Raw genomic sequence first — 21,313 nt, 5'->3', positions numbered from 1 at the left:
TTGATCGTCCTAAAATAGCGATATTGAAAACTTCAGGAATTCGGTCAGATTTGATTGCATAAGATAGGAATGTTTTTTTAATATATTTATTTAAAAATTAGAATGTCAAGAATATTTCATTGAATATGATACTTTAGGAATAAAGAACCGTATAAAATACCGACTCCATATGTTTTCAGAAATACATTTATTGACTGAAAGAAACTAAAATATTATTTTTACGTCATCAAAATCCTTTTGAAAGTAAACTAAATGGAATTTTATGATAATACAGAGAACTTTTTATTAAATTATTAGATGAGGTACTGCATAAACTATAAAAAAATATTCTGCAGCGTACATACGACTTCAGTTGAACGCTTCAATGTTTTTTATCCATATTTTTATAAAAACATGTTTGGTTTTGGTAAAAAGTAATTTGTATTAGTTGAAGTTGAATCACGTCCGCTTCAATTGAAAGTTTCAATTTCGCTGAAGCTGATAGAAAATTAGAAAAATACATAGGCCAATGAATAGAATGGCTTAAAACTCCTATAATAGTATAAGTTATATAACTACCAAAATTTGGAGGTTAAAAATATCTTACTGAAGAAGCTATTAATAGACGATTTTGCATGAAATATTTAATTAAACATTTTAGCAAGCATTAATTCCGGTCAACTAGCTGGTTGTCAAAGGTGACTAGTTGGAAAATATTTTAAAGCTTGAAAATTTATAATTTTTTTCAGGTTTTAAACAAAAACTAATTGCCATTTTCAGAACTGAAAAACAAGTGGAATGAGGTTATTTTCTCAATTGAAAGAGTTTATTCAGCATTTTCTTTTAATTTCCAATAATTAACATTCCAGCACGCAACTGTTGCTATAAATTGAGTTCTTACAACTGGCAACACAACTCGATTAACATAAACAAAACCGAATCAATAATATACCTGTACAAAGCAATGGTTAGTTCGTTTTTGGTTAGTTCCTAGGTACGATTAACTCTTATCAAAAACATGAATTCATACTTCTAATAAGAATGTTTGTGTATTTTGGATTCTACAGGACACATCGTTTGAGCTAGAGTTACCTAACTTAGCAGAAATATATTTTGGAAGATGAAAATATGTTTATCGAATAAATGTTTTAGAAATTTTAAATAAGAAAATTTTAAATAATATTTTGGCTTTTTTCTGCAATAATTCAAGAACAGAACATTGTGAAAAAAGAATTTTTACACCAATGATAAAAATTTAAAATTTTCTTCTTAATGATACCAGTTAATTGTACAATTTTTTTTCCTAAATTTTGGTATTTTTTTAAAAATTGTGCTTAATTGTCAACAATAAATATACTTTAGAGAATAGAAATGCGCAAATCGGAGCAATTTTTTTAAAAAATACAAATATTTAAAAATTAAGCGGTATTTTGACATTTTTCTGCAATAACGCAAGAAAACATCATTGCTGAAATTTATTTTTTTAAACCATTCTAAAATTTAAAAATTGTCTTCTTAATGATACGCATTTATTTATTACATTTTTGCTGAATTTAGGCACTTTTTTTAATAAAATTGGCTAATTTTATCCTAATTTTGCTGTATCCAACATACAATCATAGAAATTTACTTAAATATATGTTTTAAATTAAATTAAGGTATTATCAGCTAAGCTGATCCACAGTTGAAACTTTTAGATTATAAGAAATAATTTTAACATGATATTATTCATTTTGTTTTGATATTTTTTCATTAGAGAAATCATTTCTCCTGATATTTCAATCAAAAGATAAAACACCGCTGAATATATCATTTGATTGCATGTCATATCAAATATGCTGTGGTATCAAGTCTTTTTTTATACTATAATTTACATTATGGATTTCAAAATCAATATGGCATGATTCATTTACTATGTGCTACAACCATGAATAGGTACCCTAAACTCCTATCAACACACATAAAATGGACCATCATTGCTGGAAAATATTATGAATGTCGTTTGTTGGAAAATACACACGGTATTCGGCACAAATTTATTTTTTAATCAAAACTTTTAAAATATTTTTAAATATTTTATTAAATTAATTATTATTTAATATTTTTTATTTTTTTAATATTTTATTTTTTATTATTTTTTAATAAAAACTTTTCAGTAAGTACTTAAAAGCGAAAGTCACTATATTTCCATAGTCGTAATGAGTCTTAAAATTCGAGATTTCTGAAAAAACAATAACGTTTGGTTTAAAGTTTTGGTTTTCAATTTGGCATCAACATGAAAATAATGAATATTCTACCGAGGTATAAGTTAAATGACTTATATAAAAAATTATATCCTATTTTTACAATTATATCCTATTTTTAAAACAAATATCAGTATTTGTTAAATAAATACCCTAGGAATCTAACTTGTATTCTTCAAATATTTTAGGGTGTACTTTGTACATAAATTTGTTCTAGTCAATGAATAGACGGCATTAAACCGCTATCAGTACAAGAAAGTGACCAATATTAAGTGAAAATATTGTGAAAAGTTGTAAGCAATCATACATTCAACATTCGGCTCAAATTATATTATACTTAAAGGAGAACATACATCTCTATTTCCATAGCAGTAATCAATACAACATTCGGCTCAAATTATATTATACTTAAAGGAGAACATACGTCTCTATTTCCATAGCAGTAATCAATACAACATTCGGCTCAAATTATATTGTACTTAAAGGAGAACATCTCTGTATTTCCATAGCAGTAATCAATACAACATTCGGCTCAAATTATATTGTACTTAAAGGAGAACATACATCTCTATATTTCCATAGCAGTAATCAATACAACATTCGGCTCAAATTATATTGTATTTAAAGGTGAAAATCTCTGTACTTCCATAATAGTAATCAATCTTCCAATCTTAAAAGTCTACGATGAGCTGCATTGTCATTGCAATTGTTAGAATTTTCTAGGAAATTGCACGAGGTTCATTATCCAGAAAATCGATTACTGCTACTTAAAACTAAATTGTTTTGAAATGTTTCAGCTATTTTGAAGGAAATTATATTCGTTTTGGAGCTATTTAACGGACAATTAATCGTATGTCACGCACCTTTCCTTGCAACGTCAGCTCGCGTTGCCATTGAGCTACAGCTTTTGTTTTTCTTTTGCTAAATTACTGAAGCAAAAATTATGCTGAATTCTTTCAGTAGGCACTGTATATTAGTTCATTGTTCTCTTATTAGCATGATAATGCTTTTAAGCTAACATTTCCTCTGCAACTGCGTGATGCACAATATAAAAATCGTTCAAATGCTTTAAAGACTAAGCCCAGAACTACTGAATTTGTCCTATGGTTTCTTCAACAATATTCGATATTAACCGGAAGGGAGCGTTTCAAAATTATATTTTTTATTAATTAGGATCAACGCTCTCAGTAATTTTGGAAATATTATTCCAAAAAGGAAGGTTTTCTTCACTTTGAAATTCCAAAAATTAACTTAAAAGTGGTACCAATTATTACAGTACAGTTTTTTTCTTTAATTTTAATACATTTTCAAAAAGCTACGGCGTTTGCAACTGTAGAATATGGTTGTATGGTTGTAAAGAAATACAACCTTATCTCATAACTTCATAAAATCTTTCACTGGCCTCGATTAAATCAATGATTTTTTTTAAAAAAATACTTCCTTTAGATATTAGTTTCAAGACCAGAATTTTTTTCTTTCGTTTTTATTAACATGATAATGTTTTTAAGTTATTCTATCTGTAAATTGTGTGATTTAAAAATTCGTTAAGCAATGATTGATGCATTCAGAATGCAATGGTTGATGAAATCAGGCCAGACAAAGACAAACACAAAATCAAGCCCAAAATCTAATGCAATGATTGATGCAATCAAAATGTAATGATTGATGCAATCAAAATGCTATGATTGATGCAATCAAAATGTAATGATTGATGCAATCAAAATGCTATGATTGATGCAATCAAAATGCAATAATTGATTGAATGCAATGATTGATGCAATCAAAATTCAATAATTGATTGAATGCAATGATTGATGCAATCAAAATTCAATAATTGATTGAATGCAATGATTGATGCAATCAAAATTCAATAATTGATTGAATGCAATGATTGATGCAATTAGGCCAGATAAAGACAAACAGACGAATCAAGCCCAAAATATCATCTTTCTACAATTCGAAATTTCGGTGTGAGGGGGGGGGGTGCATGCATGATAATATTTACAGGCTAATGAACTGAAAAATTATGATATGCGTGCTTAAAAACCATGCAAAATGCTCTATAGAATAAGTACATCATTGAATTTAGAACTGTCAAATCTGACAGGTAATTACTTCCTGTGTAGGAATCGCTTCTTAAGAAAGGAATTTTCAAATTTTTAGTTTAAAATAAGCGCCATTCTTTCTCTAATTTTAATGAAGCTGTGAAAATATTTTTAGTATATTTTACAAAAAAAACTTTTTATTGTTTTATTAACTACTTTTATACTCACTCGCTTAACAGCTAAATTAAATAAAAAAATTTGTGAGCATTATCGCTATTATAATGCTTTAACTTTTGAATTAGAATAAAGATAAACAAATAAAACATAATAGGTTATCATTCAATGGTGTTTTGGAATAAAATGTTGAATCTAACTTGTTTTTTCATTAAAATTATAAAATTAATTTTGTACATATCTTGTGAGTTCAAAAATTGGATTGTGAAATAGCAACAACCTCTTTAATACATACTATTGCGATAGTCAAATTTTTCAGAAACTAGAATTCATCGAGTAATGTAGTTGGAATACAAGCTTGGTGACTATTTTTAATTGTGATGCATTATCTATTTCGTTTTCAGAAACATGTTTAAGAATTTTCTTCTCCAAAATATATGCATGATTTGGAAAATTTTTAAATACCTTATTCTATTTAGCACGGTTCATAAATATGATTTCCTGCATATTTTGAAACAAAATATATATTTAGGAATTTAGGAACTAAATATGTAGGTCTAATTGTAGATTAACACATTGTTGGTCTAACTTATAAAACTCAAACAATATCATTAATATAAAATATAATTCATCCTTTTCCATATTTAAGAAATGATTTAGTGGATTGAATAAAGACTATAAATAGTTTAGAATTGAAATAAAAGTAAACCAGTTACAGTTAAATTATTTATATGGTTTATTTCCCTTGAATTTAAATGATTTATTAAATTATAAATATTTTCGAAGAAAAGTGCTGTTTTAGTGACAAAATACTTTAAAAGTTATTTTCTTTACTATGAAAAACGACGTCGACATAGATTGCCAAGAACATTTTGGAATCTTTTATTATATACTAGCCGCCTTTGGCGACCAGCCGGTTCGCCAACCTTAATGTTCGTTAAAATTTTAATAATTAAATATTTTATGCAATTTCTACTTTAATAGCTTCTTCATCAAAATATTTTAAAGCTTCAAATTTTGATTATCATATAATTCATTCATAATATTATAAAGGCCTTCAGTCATAACGTAATATGTATCTCTCTCATTTTCTGTTAGCACCCGTAGAATTTATGCTTTAAATTAAAGTGGAAAGAATTTATCTTCAATTAATATAATAATATTTTTTACTGAAACAAAGCATTTTTTTATAATCTGATTACTGAAAATAGAGTCACTCAGCGTTTAAACTTTATGGGCACTAAAGAATATCTTTTTTAATTTATGTAATATCTCAAGAGTTGGTTAGCAAAATTTTCTTAGATTCATTATGAGCAGATCGATTAATTAACAATGTTTAAATTTAAATGCATCAAACACTAAGAAAATAAAACGAATCGTTTAAAATAAACGGTTGAAAACAGGTTTTAAAAAAACTACTTAAAAAGCGATGTACTTAAAACTATAAGCATATACAAAAAATATATAACTAACATAAATACAATTTACTTACAAAAGCATGCAACTAACCCAAAAATTAAATCATCCATTGATAACGTTGTCATGGCAACAATCAGAACAGAATGCGCATGCGTGAATTTTCTTCGCCGGTTACGTAACGCAAATACGTGATTTTTTCTACGCCAGTTGGGGTAACGCTATGCGGATTAGAAATTTTTAATTTCCTTTATTCTTTTTTATTTTAATTCAAAAGTACTTCAGAATGAATCTGAAAGATTGATTCATTAACAATGTTTAATTTTAAATGCATCAAACATTAAGAAAATAAACAGAACCGATTGAAATAATCCGCCGAAAAATTTTAACCCTAGCCTCATTACTGTTGGGAGAAAAAAAACTTAAGCCTTTCTCGTTTGGCGCTGGGGATAATGGAAGATTTTTTTGGCGGAAAAGTTGGCGGTGGGGAAAATGGAAGATTTTTTTGGCGGGAAAGTTAGTTTTTAATTAATAATTAAAATTCTAATTAAAAATTCGAAAAAAGAAACCCCAGGTGCACATTCCCAACCTCCAAGGTATACATGTACCAAATTTGGTAGCTGTATGTCAAACGGTCTGGCCAGTAGAGCGCCAACACACACACACACACACACACACATTGAGCTTTATTATAAGTATAGATAACTACAACTGAAAATAAATAAAATGATGGGGCTTATCAATATAAGAGAATTAATTTAGCCTCTGATACAAATTTGCTTTTCATTAAAACTGAGAAGTGCGTCCTGATGAGAAAAGAAACCAATTTGCAATTTCGCCAACAGCAAAGAAAAAAATAAAAATGCAAGTGCCTTTAAAAGTTGTTTTTTAGACATTAATGTCAGTATCATTCTTGCGAAATTCATAAATTATTTCTGTTATCATTGTTTTCTTCATGAATTATTCCTGGGAAATTGCGTTTCACCAAAAAGCAGACGATATTAAGAACAGAAAATATTTTTAAAATCGTTTGTAACTATACATATTGTAGTTTTGAATTTTATCAAACCATCTGCGTCAAAAAAAGTCATTGCAGAAAAAAAAAATTCAAAAAGATATACCTTATTCATTTTTATCTATGTATAGTTCAATACAATTTATATAATCTTAGTATTTGTATTACTCAAAATGCTGAATTTAAATCCCAGTATTGATGAGATAGTATTAATGTCAGGAAAAATACTACATGAATCTCACTAAAACTAAAATCACATAACTTTCAATCTCTCTAGATTATTAGCGGAAAGGCCGTCATGTGATTAAGATAGAATTCGTCATTCCGTCATATTTAATCTAAGGTAGAGTATACAGATTCATTAATTTATAATATTTTTAATCGAACTTCATAAAATGTAACTAAATATTTTGAAAAATTACTGTAAAAAATAAACTTTTCTTGTGAATAACCCTATTATTAAAGTTAGCACAAACATTTAATTTACAGTATTTATTAAAAACAGAAATCAAATTCATTTTGACTATAAGTCAGTAAGGGGACGAAATGGTGCTAAACTCTCTAATAAACAAAAAAAAACAATTTTGTTATAATTCTGTTACAAAACAAATACTTTTTTATAATGTATAACAACAATATTAAATTTTGAAACAGATAAAAAAAAGCATGAAATTTAAACCTACCTTTCTCCCTCTATTAGGTTGAGGATAAACTTTTGAAGACATTGTCAAATTATTTTCATTAGCTTCTTGTCAAATATGGATTGTTGAAAATTATCCATTTGTTTCATGTCCTGGAAGTATAGAGGAGATTTTATTTCTAAATATTTTTTTTATAATAGTTCTATTTTCGCAAGAGTTCATTAGATAATTTTGCTAAATAAAAAAGGTTTAGCAATGAATCAAGCGATACCTCATTTGTTATGTGGAGTATTCACTAATATTTCGTTCGAAAAAGAATTTTGAAAATAAAGCAATGTAAAAAAAATATGTCTAAATGAAATTGAATGATGCCTTTTAAAGGGAAGATTCATTTTGCACGAGAAAAAAGATTACATATTCTTGAGTGGCAACAATGTAAACTTTTTATGATAATTTTTAGGAGAAAATTGCCTGTCCTGAAAAAAACTAACAATATTTTCCGGATAATTTATATTTAACATTTTTATGTTATGAATCCTTTTTAACAAACAAAAAAATTTAATTGATGAATAGAATCTACTAAGAATTCTTCTATGATTTTTTTTTCAGTGTTTTGAAAATAATCGTTTGATACAGTGCTATCACAGAAATAAGCTATTCATTGATTTTTATTTTCAATTTATATTTTTATATTTTAGTTTTTGGATTCTTTACAGTTAACTTTTATTTTTTAATTTCATTTTTATCGACATCTGTGTGACTGTATTTCCTCGAATAAAAGCTTCACCTTTATCTAAGAACATTCTAAAATAAATTACATAGAATCGTTCATGAAAATTCTTAGCTTTATATCGTTGCGGCTTTATTTTTATTTCCATAATAACGGACTAAGCAATTAAAAAATGAATATAGTGATATCAAATTGTTTTATAAAAGTTCTTATTTCGGTAAATGGAATTATTTTTAAGGAAACATTGGGATTCATTCTGATTTCATGAATCTAAATGAAATGATTGATACACTTTAATAGATTAACTAATACAAATAATCTAGTTTAAATTCATTATAACTTTATTTAAATAATTTTACTTTAAGATGAATAGATTATTATTTATAAAAATTAATCCAAATTTCATAAAAGTTTGATAAATAGAACAAAGATCTGTTACCCTTATATTTTTATCCTTATATTTATAATACTGATTGTAAAGTCAAAATTTTTTATCATCTAGGAAAATTTAGGTATAAGCTTAATTTTTTAGAAACTTAAATATTTGGGGATAAAAAGGATATGAGTAATTAAAGTAATTTGACTTAAAATATGTAACACAAAAAAATGCCTGAATTAAACTTACTTATTTGTTTTGCAAGAATGCAAAGCTAAAAAGAGATGTTCTCTTTAAAAGGTATTGTAATTAGCATTAATTTATAACTAAATATTAGTAAAAAAAACGCTTAAAGTGGATTTTAAACTTAACTGAAATCTATTTTACATGCTTTAAAATTTCGTAAAAGTTAGCAATTTTTGAATCAATATTTTCTTATTCTTAATACTTTATAAATATTTGTAAAAAAGTAATTAACAATACTGCATACAAAATTGGACTATAAGATGTTCTGAATTTAGAATAAAAATACTTGACTATTTTGTTTTTGAGAAGAATTTTATTATAAAGACAGATAAAGTGAAAAACCAAGTTCCAAATATATTTAAGAATAAGCATATCAATAAAAAAATTCATCCTACTTTTGATTTTATAAAAAATAAACAGTATTTTTTTTTTTGTAAAATTTAAAAACGAATGCAAATATTTAAGCATTTGCTATTATTCCAAAGTGCATATTAAGAAAACGGGAAAAAGTTTTTAAAAAAATACATCCTTTATCCTCATCACATTTCAAGCCGCATTTACTCACTATTTTCAGAATATTAATGACCTAAGTTTTAAAAATTGGAGCGTGTAAGCCTTCTGTAATTAACTGCAATTCTTATTTCAAAATAATTAAAAACGTTGTTTTCATACTATTGGTAAAAATATCAAAAAATATTCTTTAAAAAGAGTAATAAAATTCTAAAAAAAATATTCACCTTATTTGAACCACGCTCTTCAGAACAGAATTTAACATAAATTGAAAACGATTTTTAAAACAATAAATGAAAATTCTAAAAGTTATTCACCTCAATTCAATCACTTTACTACTAGATCGAACACATCATTCGAACACTATCTCCTAACGAAAACGGAAAGATGAATGAACTGGCGCGAATATTTTCGAATTCCTCCTCCCCTCCCTCTATTTTTCCTATCCCCCCTCAGTCTCCGTAACCATGGCATCGGTGGACTTTGTATCTATACACAATTCTCGTCTACAAATTCTACCTCTTACGAAGAGCTATAATATTTATTGGTCAACTCCGTTTTTTTCGCTGCCCGTGAGTGGAATATATAGTCAAGTGACGTGTTCATAGTCATGGTGACTGCTTTTTTAGGCTAGTAGTGATTTTTAAAAACGATAATTGATATTGGAACCGGAAGGTTAGGCCAGATTATCTTTCGCAATGAAATCGTATGATACGCTTGAATAAAAGGCGCCGCCCGTTGACATTTAGTGCTGGAATTTTAGCATTTAGTTATGCTGTGTTTAAATTTTAACCAAAATTTGTCCTTCTGTTAAAAATGGATTTTCATGGAATATTCAGTGCTGAATTTCAGTTTCATTTTTTCGTAAAGAAAGTATTGTATTTATCAAAAAAATCTAATTTTTGATAAATTTTAACATTTAGCATTCAAATATTAAAACCACATTTGAAGATATTTTCTTTGTCTATGTTTATGTGAATATGTAATTAGAAAGTACTGCAAAATAACATGTAATCTTAATACAATTGATGTAGATTTATATTAAATTTCGATACTAATTCGTCATCAAATAAATATCAAATAAGAAAAATAAATTAATTAGACTTCAAGACACACAAATTAATTCCAAACTAGCCACCTTCAATGACCAGTTGTTCATCCAATTTACTAATATTATTTATTTAAGAGTGTAAACCAACTTTGAACCTATCATAAAAACTATTATTTTAAATTATGCTTCCATACTAAACACAGATTATACTAATTGGTTTATTTTATTTAACAAAGAGAAAAAGAAAAATTGGTGATATCTATCCAGTTGTTAAAACAAGAAGTGCTGTTTCAACAACTGGAAGATATATCGCAAGGTACCTTGTACAAGATATATCGCAAGGATTTGTTTTGAGATATATCTTGTACTATGTAATGGACATTGATGATGTCATGTACTTGACCTGTACTGTAATGTGTGTGTGTGTGTGTGTGTGTGTGTGTGTGTGTGTGTGTGTGTGTGTGTGTGTGTGTGTGTGTGTGTGTGTGTGTGTGTGTGTGTGTGTGTGTGTGTGTGTGTGTGTGTGTGTGTGAGTCTGTGTGCGTGCATGAGTGCGTGTGTGATTTTTACGTCATCTTAAAATCCAAAATATTATCTTTTTTATGACACTAATTTTAAAAAATTTCTGAATCTTCCCAATTTGTTAAAAATTGTTACTTAATTTTTATCAATAGATTCCATTTTTGCCCCGAGATTCAAACCATTTTCAGTGTCCACTTATCGAATTATTTTCTTCCATTGTTGTAAGCTAAGGAAGACGGATTCTGCTTAACACGTGTAGTTTTCCTGAGAAAAGTGAAGTTAAATATTGTGAAAATTAAAAGATAGCTTCTCTTAAAAAGTTAAGTTTTTAATAGCAGTATGATGTTATGGGACTGGACTCTTTTGAGATGATTCATCTGCACAAAGGACAGAACGTATTTAAGATTATTAAAATAATATCGTTTTGATACCAATAATAAATTGATATTTAAAAAAGTATTTCCTTGGGGAATCATGAATATTAAGTTATACATGATATTTAATCGAAAATAACACAAGCAATATTCCTGGCGATCCAATTGGTCGCCAAAGGCGGTTAGTCTGAAATGAAAATTTATGATTATGGTACAATGGTTGTGGCTAGTGAATTCTGACAAAAAATTTTCTAGTAGAAAATATACATTGAAGTGATATACTTAAGATCTTCTTCGGAGTTGGACATGGTTAATGGTACACCAGCATTGATAAAGTATCTAAAGGTCGAAAACTTATACATGAAATAAAAATTTACGATATCGGTTCCGTAATTATGCCTGAGGAACGCTGACATGCCCCCCATCCCATAGAGAATGTAAAACAGTATTTTGTGATATCTCTTGAAAAACGATAGGTAGTGTAGAGCAGGCGATAACTGAGAACATATTTAAGAATCAAACTCTTTCATATAAAAAAAAATATTGGTCAAATTGGTCGAGCTTACTGCTACCGAGAGATTGGCTTTCTGATTTTCCTACATATACATCTGAAATACATAGATTTTTATGTTTGATTATTCTATCAGCGGTCATTTAGTAGTAGAATTGAATGAAACGTAACATTTGAGTTGATTTTTCATAATTTCAATCTACATATAATACATATCTGTAACAATGGCCGAAGAAGTTCGAATTTTTTGTCACTTAAAATGAATGGCATTATAATGCCCCATCGTTGTGACGAGGTATCGTAATTATCTGAGGGGAAAAAGCCAAAAGAGAAATCGTGGCAGAGAGGAAGTGATTGACTAGCGTCGGTCCGAGAATGTTAATTTTTGTATTTTGATCAGCCAAGAATTGAAGGATTTTTGATATTCTCTAAGCCAAAGCCATTCATATATGGATATTATATATGATTCTATATAAGTTCGATAACTGACAAATGTCGGTAGTGAATGCCAGCATTCTTATAATCGCTTAACATGCATTCGAAATACCTGCTAAATATCATTTCATACATCATTAAATATTGACATTCATCATGCACTAATAGTGAATTTTGAATAAAAATGTTTCCATTAAATTAAAACAAAGCTACAACTTTTTCAAGTCATAATTTATTATTAAAATATATTATGGTAAACAGGGTGTTCCAAAAAAGTAGAGCAAGCTTTTATTTTCGTAAATATTGCACTTAGACATATGCTCCCAATAACAAAGTTTCATGAAATGAGGTATGCAATTATATAAAAACACTTCTGTAGAGACCGATAATAAAAATTATAAAAAATTAAATTTTTATACATTTTCCATAATGTAACAGTATTTGCAAAATGTTCTCTAGCACACCTAAAGTTTCACTCATCTCTTTACAACATTTGCATAGATATGCTCATTTTTAAATTTAGAGGGATTAATCACATATTTAAATAAAATCATTTATTTCAGAAGTACTAATTTATTTAATAAGTAAAACTATTATATGTAAATGTTTCCCTGATTTTACATCACCCAATCACCATGTTTTCAAAAATTATGCATAAAGTTGATTAACTTCAGAATAAAAAAGTGTAGAAAAACTTGAAAACTGAACATTTAAAACATCTCAGAGAAGTGCTGAGATGGAATACCGAACATGAAAACAAAATTCGTTGCTCGCTTTTGTATACTTTCTAATAGAATGACATATTCTGTAACAAGAAACTTTTGGACATGCAGACGATTCATGGTGTATGCAGTTGTAACGAATTCCATGCGTTTTTTTAGAAAACTTATATACCGAACAGTTAAGTGATTATAATCTACAGGATCCTTACTTCCCTGGAGAGGATGAGGCTCTGTATATGCTATACAGAAATTGAAATATTGGCTTATTTTTCAAGTTATTCTCTTGATGAAGTACGAGCAGTGCAGAGAATTTTTAAATCAATAACTATCACCTTAATAATATTCGTGGTGTTCTTAGACTGATACAACAGGTTCATCGTAGTGGCTTCGTTTCTATAAATGTGAGTGTAGCATTTTTAGAAACTCTTTGGTTGGTTCATTTTATATGCTGCTGAATAGTGATTAATATATTAGAGTTAGTTTTGATTCGCATTATGCCTGAACTAAGGCATGAGGTGGTTTTGAAAACATATACTCTGATGATATTTGCCAGGGAATTCGTAAAGCCTGTCATTAAATCTTAAGGATAAACTCGAACGCTCAATTCACTTATTTGTTGAATTGCATTCTTTAATTTAGATATTGCAAAAAGAATTCTGAACGTCGAAAAAGAATGCAATTCAATAACTTGTCAATGATTTGTATGGGCGTCGAAAATGTTCATTTTTAACAAGTTTTTAAGCATTTCAATTAATGTATTATCTAACCATTTTTAAAGCTTAATAGAAATTCCTAAATGCGTTATTTTTTTCTGATATTCTGCTCTTTATATAATCTTTTTATAAACATTCTTAAAAATTGCAACTAAAATCTCAATCAAACACCGACCAGTGGTACTGAAAAATGGATTTGCCTTTTAGAATATTGCAGCAAAATTTTACAGGCAGAAACATGAATCACTGTGTCCTTATAAATGATTGCAAGAAAAATATTTTTACTCATTACTTTTTCATTATGAGGCCTGTATGAAAATTTAATTTTTCTATCTTTTTATTATATCTCTTTACAGAAGCCAAAATAATTTAATATATTTAGGTATTTATTTGATACAACTTTGTAATTGAAAGCATATGCCTAAATGTAACATTTAAGGACATACAGTAAAACATTGCTTAATCAGCCCGTTTCACAAAGGGTAATCGTTTAACGAGCAAAACAAAATGGGAAAAAAGTGACGAGCTTAACGGCTAATGTTTCGCAGAACGACTAACGCCACGTGCTGTATTTGCCTACTATCAATCAGTGTTGAACGCTGATTGATAGTGGCAAATACAGCACAATTGATTGTTTGCGTATACAGTGTGAATACAGTGATTGATTGTTTGAAAAGAACCTTTATATTTATATGGAAGAAATTTTGGCCAGATAGCGACGATTCCAAAGGATTTGAGCCTTAATCAAAAGATATTTTGATTAAGGCTCAAATATTTTGCCTCTGGCCAAGATTATGGGACTGGAGGTCGACAACAACGACATCGATGTTTGACAGAACCGGCCTTCTCTATGAAGGGGCCCGGGTGCAAGAAGCCATTTGGGGCCCTAATTTATTGTCAAGTAAAAAAAATACAAACCCGAAAACATATTATTAATGCATGTTTATTTAATGCGTGATTTTGTTTTTGCTAATACATCAAAATTAATTTGCTAATTCAGAAAAATTACAATTTTTTGCAATTTCTTTTTCGATGCTTAATTCAGCAAGGGTATTTAAGCGTTCTGAACACATGCTTGACCGAAGATAATTCTTTTTTAATTTTAATTGGCAAAATGAGCACTCAGCACTTGCTATAATAACTGGCAACTTAAAGAACAGTTTTAACACAGTTATAGTATTTAGAAATAATTCATTATAATTATTATTTAGTATGCATTGCAATATGTCTTGTGCGTTATTTACATCTCTTTCATTCAAAATCAAATCAAGTAACAAACAAATTTCTTAGATTAGGTTTTCATCTAAATCTGTGGTATAAAACTTAACAAAGTTTTTGAAATATTTCTCTAATTCATATTTTGTGTCTTATGACAAAGCCTGACGACAGCTATGAAATACTTTCAATAGCTCTTAATCTCTCAGAATAAATTTCAATTTTTCTGGCGTCTTTGTGGTTTCTAAGGATTTAAGACTGAAATCATGTATAAAGCTTAAAGGATAAATTTAGGAAGAAGGTATATAAATTATTTATATCATCATTTTTCAAAATATTAAGTTTTTTAATGTATAAAATAGATTCCTAATTAAAGATGAGTTTAACAGAAAATGAAAAAAATAATTAAAATTATTAAATGAAATACTAATTATATTTAATACATTCCGTATTATTAAATGTTTACAAAATGAAATATTACATTTTATTTTCCAAGTTTTGAGCATTATTTGTGGCACTTGAAGCTTCAATTCAGTTTCTGGATATTTTTTATAGTAAGACACAGTAATTAAAGGTTCGATAAGACTTAAGATTAATGTCCAGTTACTTGCAAAACATGACAAAATCGTGCCAACTTTCTGAAAACTCGTCAACAGTCAATCAAATAAGAGCGGGTTGACGGTGTACTTAGCCAGGGTTTATAATAGTTAAAAAATATAGTTTATATATAATAGTTTAAGTATAGTTTCATAGTTTGCGCTTATAACAGTTTTTTTAAAAATTCGAACTCCATGTTTTGACGAATCAGCACGTTTTAGATCTCTCACAGTGTTTCAGAAACTTATTTTTTTAAAAAAATAAAATCACGTCTAAGAATGAGCACAATTATATAAAAGCGTTTTCAGCTTGATGGATGAAGTTTTGTATATGGTCTCTACTTCAGATTTTTAAATTTCTATCAAATTTTGAACGAAGTGCATTCGAAGGAAATTTGTCAATTCGGTGGTAAGTAATTTAACACGATAGCAACAACGAAGAACGCTAAATGAGTAATATTTGATGTACAGATTTTACATCTTATGATGTCGTGTCCGTGTTACAAAGGAAAGAGAAGTCCAGTAGCTTCTGAAGGTAAAGACCCCTGAATACCCGAGGGCAGAAGTCTGATTTCCACCTCATATGAAGAAGACATTCACACAGACGGTTGCACAACTTCTTTTCACAGTGGGGAATTAATTAAGGAAATTAATTAATAATTCAGACACCTCATAGATAGAACACAAGGGGGGAAAACAACCATGCCCGAATCAGGACTCGAACTCGGGACGCCCAGATCAGAGGGAAGACGCGCTACCCCTAGGCTAGCACGCCGGCGAGTTAACATCTAAAGTATTTCAAATTTGGATTGACCGTCTGTCGATCTACTCGTTCACAAGCATGTAAACGTAATAACAGCAACTTAATCTGATCATTGATCTTATCATTTAAATAGTTTGGTATGAAATTTTCAGTTTCATTTCTTTGACAAATGAGCGTCCAAAATGCATATTCGGTTTTCTTCATTATTCTACGAAGCACTAAAGAAGAAGAAAAGCTCCTGTAAGGGATTTTGAAAATTGGTTCTTCTTGAATTGATGTTTTTTTCTGCATTAGTTTCGTATGAATTTTATCTTTCAGCATATTTTTTTGCGTTTCTTCTCTTTTTCTTTCACTCTTATTTTACATTTCACTTCATTTGTTTAACTAATTACCACACTAATACGAGATGGCACTTTACCTCAAATACAGCACAGGGCAGAAACTTATTTCTTAACATATTAAGTAAAAAGGTAATTTATTCTCAAATTTTACTCATCACATTTTTTACAAATTTAAATCAATTCCAATCTCGATCGATAGTATTCGTTTTAAATCCCTCATGAAAAATTTAGTTAATATTCAAAAATATATATAAATTAAAACCCACATTATTTAATTAAATATTAACTCCCTTTTGCCCCCCTCTAGTATTCTATGCTTGATTATTAGATTTATTCCATTGTAAACTTAGTAATAATCATTGGTTATATTTCAGTTGTTATTGGATGCAGAAGATTTCAACAATCACTCTTATTATTGTTGTTAGCAGAAATATTAATGTTTAATATTAAACAAACGCACAAATTATAAACAATATAATAGATGAAACAATGAATCCATTTTCTGCTGCTTTGTTAAGAATCATTTCTCTTTTTGCAACTGATCGTTGTGTGACTTTTTTTTGCTGAGCTATGCTTAGTGTGTGTTTTGAACATTTCAATGAGGCTACGGCCATCATTGGATGGATCGTCTTTTGGACGATCTTGGAACTGTTGAAATATTACATGTTCCCTCACTTACCCTCAATCGGAGATCTGTTTTTCGATCCCGATTTGGATCAGGATGTTTATACATCACCTGATCCACCTGCGACTAGAGTGGAATCCGTTCCAGTGGTTCGCTCATACATGGTATTTAGGATTTGCCAGGCTTTAGAACTTCCTGCGAAATTGGCTCCATCTGCTACCCAGAAGTCAGATATCACTGTTGTAGAATCCTATATGGTCTACAAGCTGTGTTCTGCTTTGGGTTTGCCTGCACGGATGGCTCCTGTCGGAGTGCCAGTTGTAGAATCCTTTGCGATCTATCAGTTCTGCTTAGCCTTGGATATTCCAGTGAGATACCGGTCGCAGAAGGACGCAGTTTAACATCAAAGCTGTCGTCAGCTGCCCGATGCAGTTTTCAGATCAGAACTGTCTTCGGATGCAGCGATGGAGGGTGGGTGGGCGGGGAACAAGAGTAGCCCACCTCCACGTGGTGTTCCCTGGGCAACGGTGCATTTCTTTGGAACTGCATCGGCTAAGAGGCTACTCAAGTATGAAACAAATAATGAACTTTTTATTTATTTTGACAAAAATACACACCTAATTTTTGATTTTGCGTTTTAATGCTCCAAACTTTCATTACAAGCATCAAATTCAGAACATGCAGGAGGTGTATTTATGGTATCAACAACTTCAATGTTTTTTAGATATACGTAAGAATTATATATTTTTTTATCCTAAAAAATAAAAAAAAATTTAAGATATGTATTTGACTAAGAATTATTATAGAACTCACTCATACAGAAAATCAGTAGCGTTGACAATCATAAATCCGATGGAGGAATCTTACAAAGGTTTGAATTTGAAAAATTATAGTGACAAAAATTTACAAATTCATAATATAATTCGTCGCCATATATTTATAGCTGGTTATGACAAAGTAGATTAAAGGGCTTTAGCTGGTGTGTGGACGATTGTCGGAATCACCAAAGAACTTATGGGACTGAATTCTGTGTAATAGCAAAAAACTGCGGAGGGGATTTTCTAAGAAGAGATGGAAATAATAAACTCAACAGAACAACAATCTTCCAGTGAAATAAGGGAAAACATGTGATATTATAGCATTGTGAATTGTGAAGCATCACCCGAATAGAACAGTTGCTATTCACCCAGCAAATTCATTTATTATAACAATTAACATATTTTTAGACAATTTTCTTACAAGAAAAAGTATACAATACAAATAATGAATTATATTATTGTAAAATTATTTATTTGTTTGTTTTTTTCAGGACAAAAGCTATAGTTTATTTTATATGGATTCCTATGGAAAAAATTGGCCTCTCTCAACGAATATTTTGCATTACGAGTACGATTCGGGAACAAATTATACTCGTTTAGCGAAATTTCACTGTAAACGCTTGTTCTAATTTAGAGGGATATGGTGTTCCAGGGTGTCACTTTTTTTTGACACCCTGTATGTCAAAATGGAATGAACAAACTGAAATAACAGCGTATGTAGATAAACTGTTACATCTAAAACGAACTATATATTGTAAATGAGAAAAAAAAATATTACCGATAATAAATTTACCTAGTTATTCTATTTCTTGCAACAACTTGAAGAGTTACATTCGCCTGTTTGGCTGCTGCTTCACCATTTATTTTTTCAATTTACATTTTACTGCATTTCACTTTACACATAATAAAGTGCAACTTATTGTTTCATTTTATTATCTTATGCTTGTAGAAGTACACCCTCGATGATTCAACGATGTTTAAGAATGTAATCTAATATTCGGTCGTTCGCTAACTTGTTTATTATGAGCTTTGAGCTTATTGTTATTATTATTATTAATCATTATTTATTCCTTATTAACAGTTACTAACTTTTCCTTGCTAAAATTTTGATTATATAATAAAAATATAAAAAAGCATTTGTTAATGATATCCTCTTAATCCATATTGGATTTGAAAACCTAACGTCACCCAACTCCCAATAAGAGGTATTTGATGTCGGAGATGTTTCTCGTGCATTGTGAATATGAGTTCATTTGTATAAAGAATAACTAGAAGCAACATTTTTCGAAATAGGATTTTCAGAGTTTTTAGTTCATTTCCAAAGAAAATTAAAACTCTCTATGTGTCCAAACTTTTTTTTTTGCCTGGAATTATTTATTTTTATCGCTACACTTTAATAATCGTCTGAATAAAAATAAAACATAATAAGCACAAGATATTAATATTTTTTTAATTTTTAAATCAATTATTCATGCGATAATATTATTATCACGGTGGAAAACGTACACATGGTGTGGGAAAAATAGGAATTAAATCGTGCTCATTAAACACTGCTAAAATACCAAAAATTCAACAAATTTTATGACTAAAAAGTTTACGTAAATAATTAAAAATAAATAGCACATGAAAAACATTCCTTTGGTGAGTTTTTTTTTTCTTTTTCCTTTTTATTTATTTTGTATAAGCCAATGTAAGAATAATAAATCAAGGACAAATACATGAGCACTGCAATTTTTAATAGTAGATTTATTTTCACGTAGATGGCAGCACGTGCTCATTTGATCGTATGCTTGCGAATCTCAGGTGAAACAAATATGGTAATTTTTCAGAAACTTGAAAATAAAATGTAATTAATTATGTTTGGAAACTCAGGAAAGGCGAATCTTTGAAATAAAATTTAAAATATTGATAGAAGTAATAGTGCCATAAAACAAAACTGAGAACTGATTTTTTTTTTTTCGAGAACGTTTAGGTTCTTATCCTTTGTCCAGCAATCCAATTATCTTATTGAATAAAAGTACCGTTCTATAATCTCTTATTTCTATAAATATTATTCAGGTTTAGTACTAACCCAAAAAAACTTAAGACCTTCTGCAAAATTCTGGTTCGAAACTTTCACAAAATTATCGAAATATTTCAGTGTTGATCACAATATTATAATAATAAACATCGTGAATTTTTAAATAAATAATTTTGTAAATATAATTCGGTCCAAGAAAGCTTGAGCAAATTTTGCAACTATTTTTCTCGGAACCAGCACAAAATAATTACAGATGAGCATTTCATAAACATAATATTATAATAAAACACTGAAAATTTAAGAAAAAACAAATCGCTCTAACTCGATATATCTAAAAAGTGGCAAGCCAATTTAATTTCAAAATCTAACTAACTTGCAGAAAGAAATGTATAAGTATATAGTACATAAATCATAATACAGCATTCAAAGCCAACTTGGCATGCCAATTGTTTTATGACTATAATAGCAAGTTAATTAATTGCACTGCATTGTAAAAATTGATGCATTTCACAAAAATAACAAGCAACTGCAGCGGATTGTATTAAGCGAGGATAGAACCTGGGACCTTGAGGTTCACAGCCGAGTAACAAGACCACAAGACAAAAGCAATTGCTCGTGTTTCGTAGCTGTTATCTGGCTTATAAGCTTTTCACCCCACAATTCTTATTTCAATGGCACTGAAGACAAATATTTAGCCACATATATCAGACAGGATATTGTTTATGGGCATTAGTGTCATTGCTAATAATAAATGTGCAGTGCGGCATATGAGAACAATTGTCATTTTTTCAAGAACTCAAAGATCAATGCAAGATAAATGCCGGATACTTGACATTTCCAGATATTCAATAAACAAAAAAGTTGAAATTTTTCTAAATGTATATTCGCCTCAATGTTACTCATTAAAAGAGCTTTCAATCCATCAGCGGACTCGTGTCTTATGGTAGTAAATACATTCTTAAAGAAACATTATAAAAATATTTTGGTAAATTTAATTTTAAGATACTTATAGAGAAAAAGATATTTGTCACATAAACCTATTAGCAATGATTCTCGATATTCTTTACAAGAGATGTCTTAAATATTGTACCAACATTTGCGGACATTTTTTGCTATTTGGAAAGAAGCTTTACAACATAAAATTAAAAAACAATTATAATTATGGTAAAATCATGCCATTGAAAATGATAATTAATGTGATTTGCAGAAATATTATTCTACACAAACGACAA

The 21,313-nt window shown here is 28.9% G+C and overlaps 1 protein-coding gene across 1 annotated transcript in view; it reads right to left on the bottom strand.

Moving 5' to 3' along the window:
* Positions 1-9,726, bottom strand: part of LOC129972112 (transient receptor potential cation channel subfamily M member 2-like) — a 141,613-nt gene extending 131,887 nt beyond the window's left edge. The window contains exons 1-2 of the mRNA XM_056086102.1: positions 9,603-9,726; positions 7,556-7,665 (exon numbers count right to left, since the gene is read on the bottom strand). Of these exons, the coding sequence (XP_055942077.1) occupies positions 7,556-7,597 (42 nt within the window). The 5' untranslated portion in view covers positions 7,598-7,665; positions 9,603-9,726. The remainder of the gene's footprint in view (positions 1-7,555; positions 7,666-9,602) is intronic.
* Between the last annotated feature and the right edge of the window lie 11,587 nt (positions 9,727-21,313).

Source organism: Argiope bruennichi, chromosome 6, assembly GCF_947563725.1.
Source record: "Argiope bruennichi chromosome 6, qqArgBrue1.1, whole genome shotgun sequence".
Lineage (NCBI taxonomy): Eukaryota > Metazoa > Arthropoda > Arachnida > Araneae > Araneidae > Argiope > Argiope bruennichi.
Note: the sequence above shows the minus strand (reverse complement) of the source record. Positions and strands in the feature narration are given on the sequence as shown.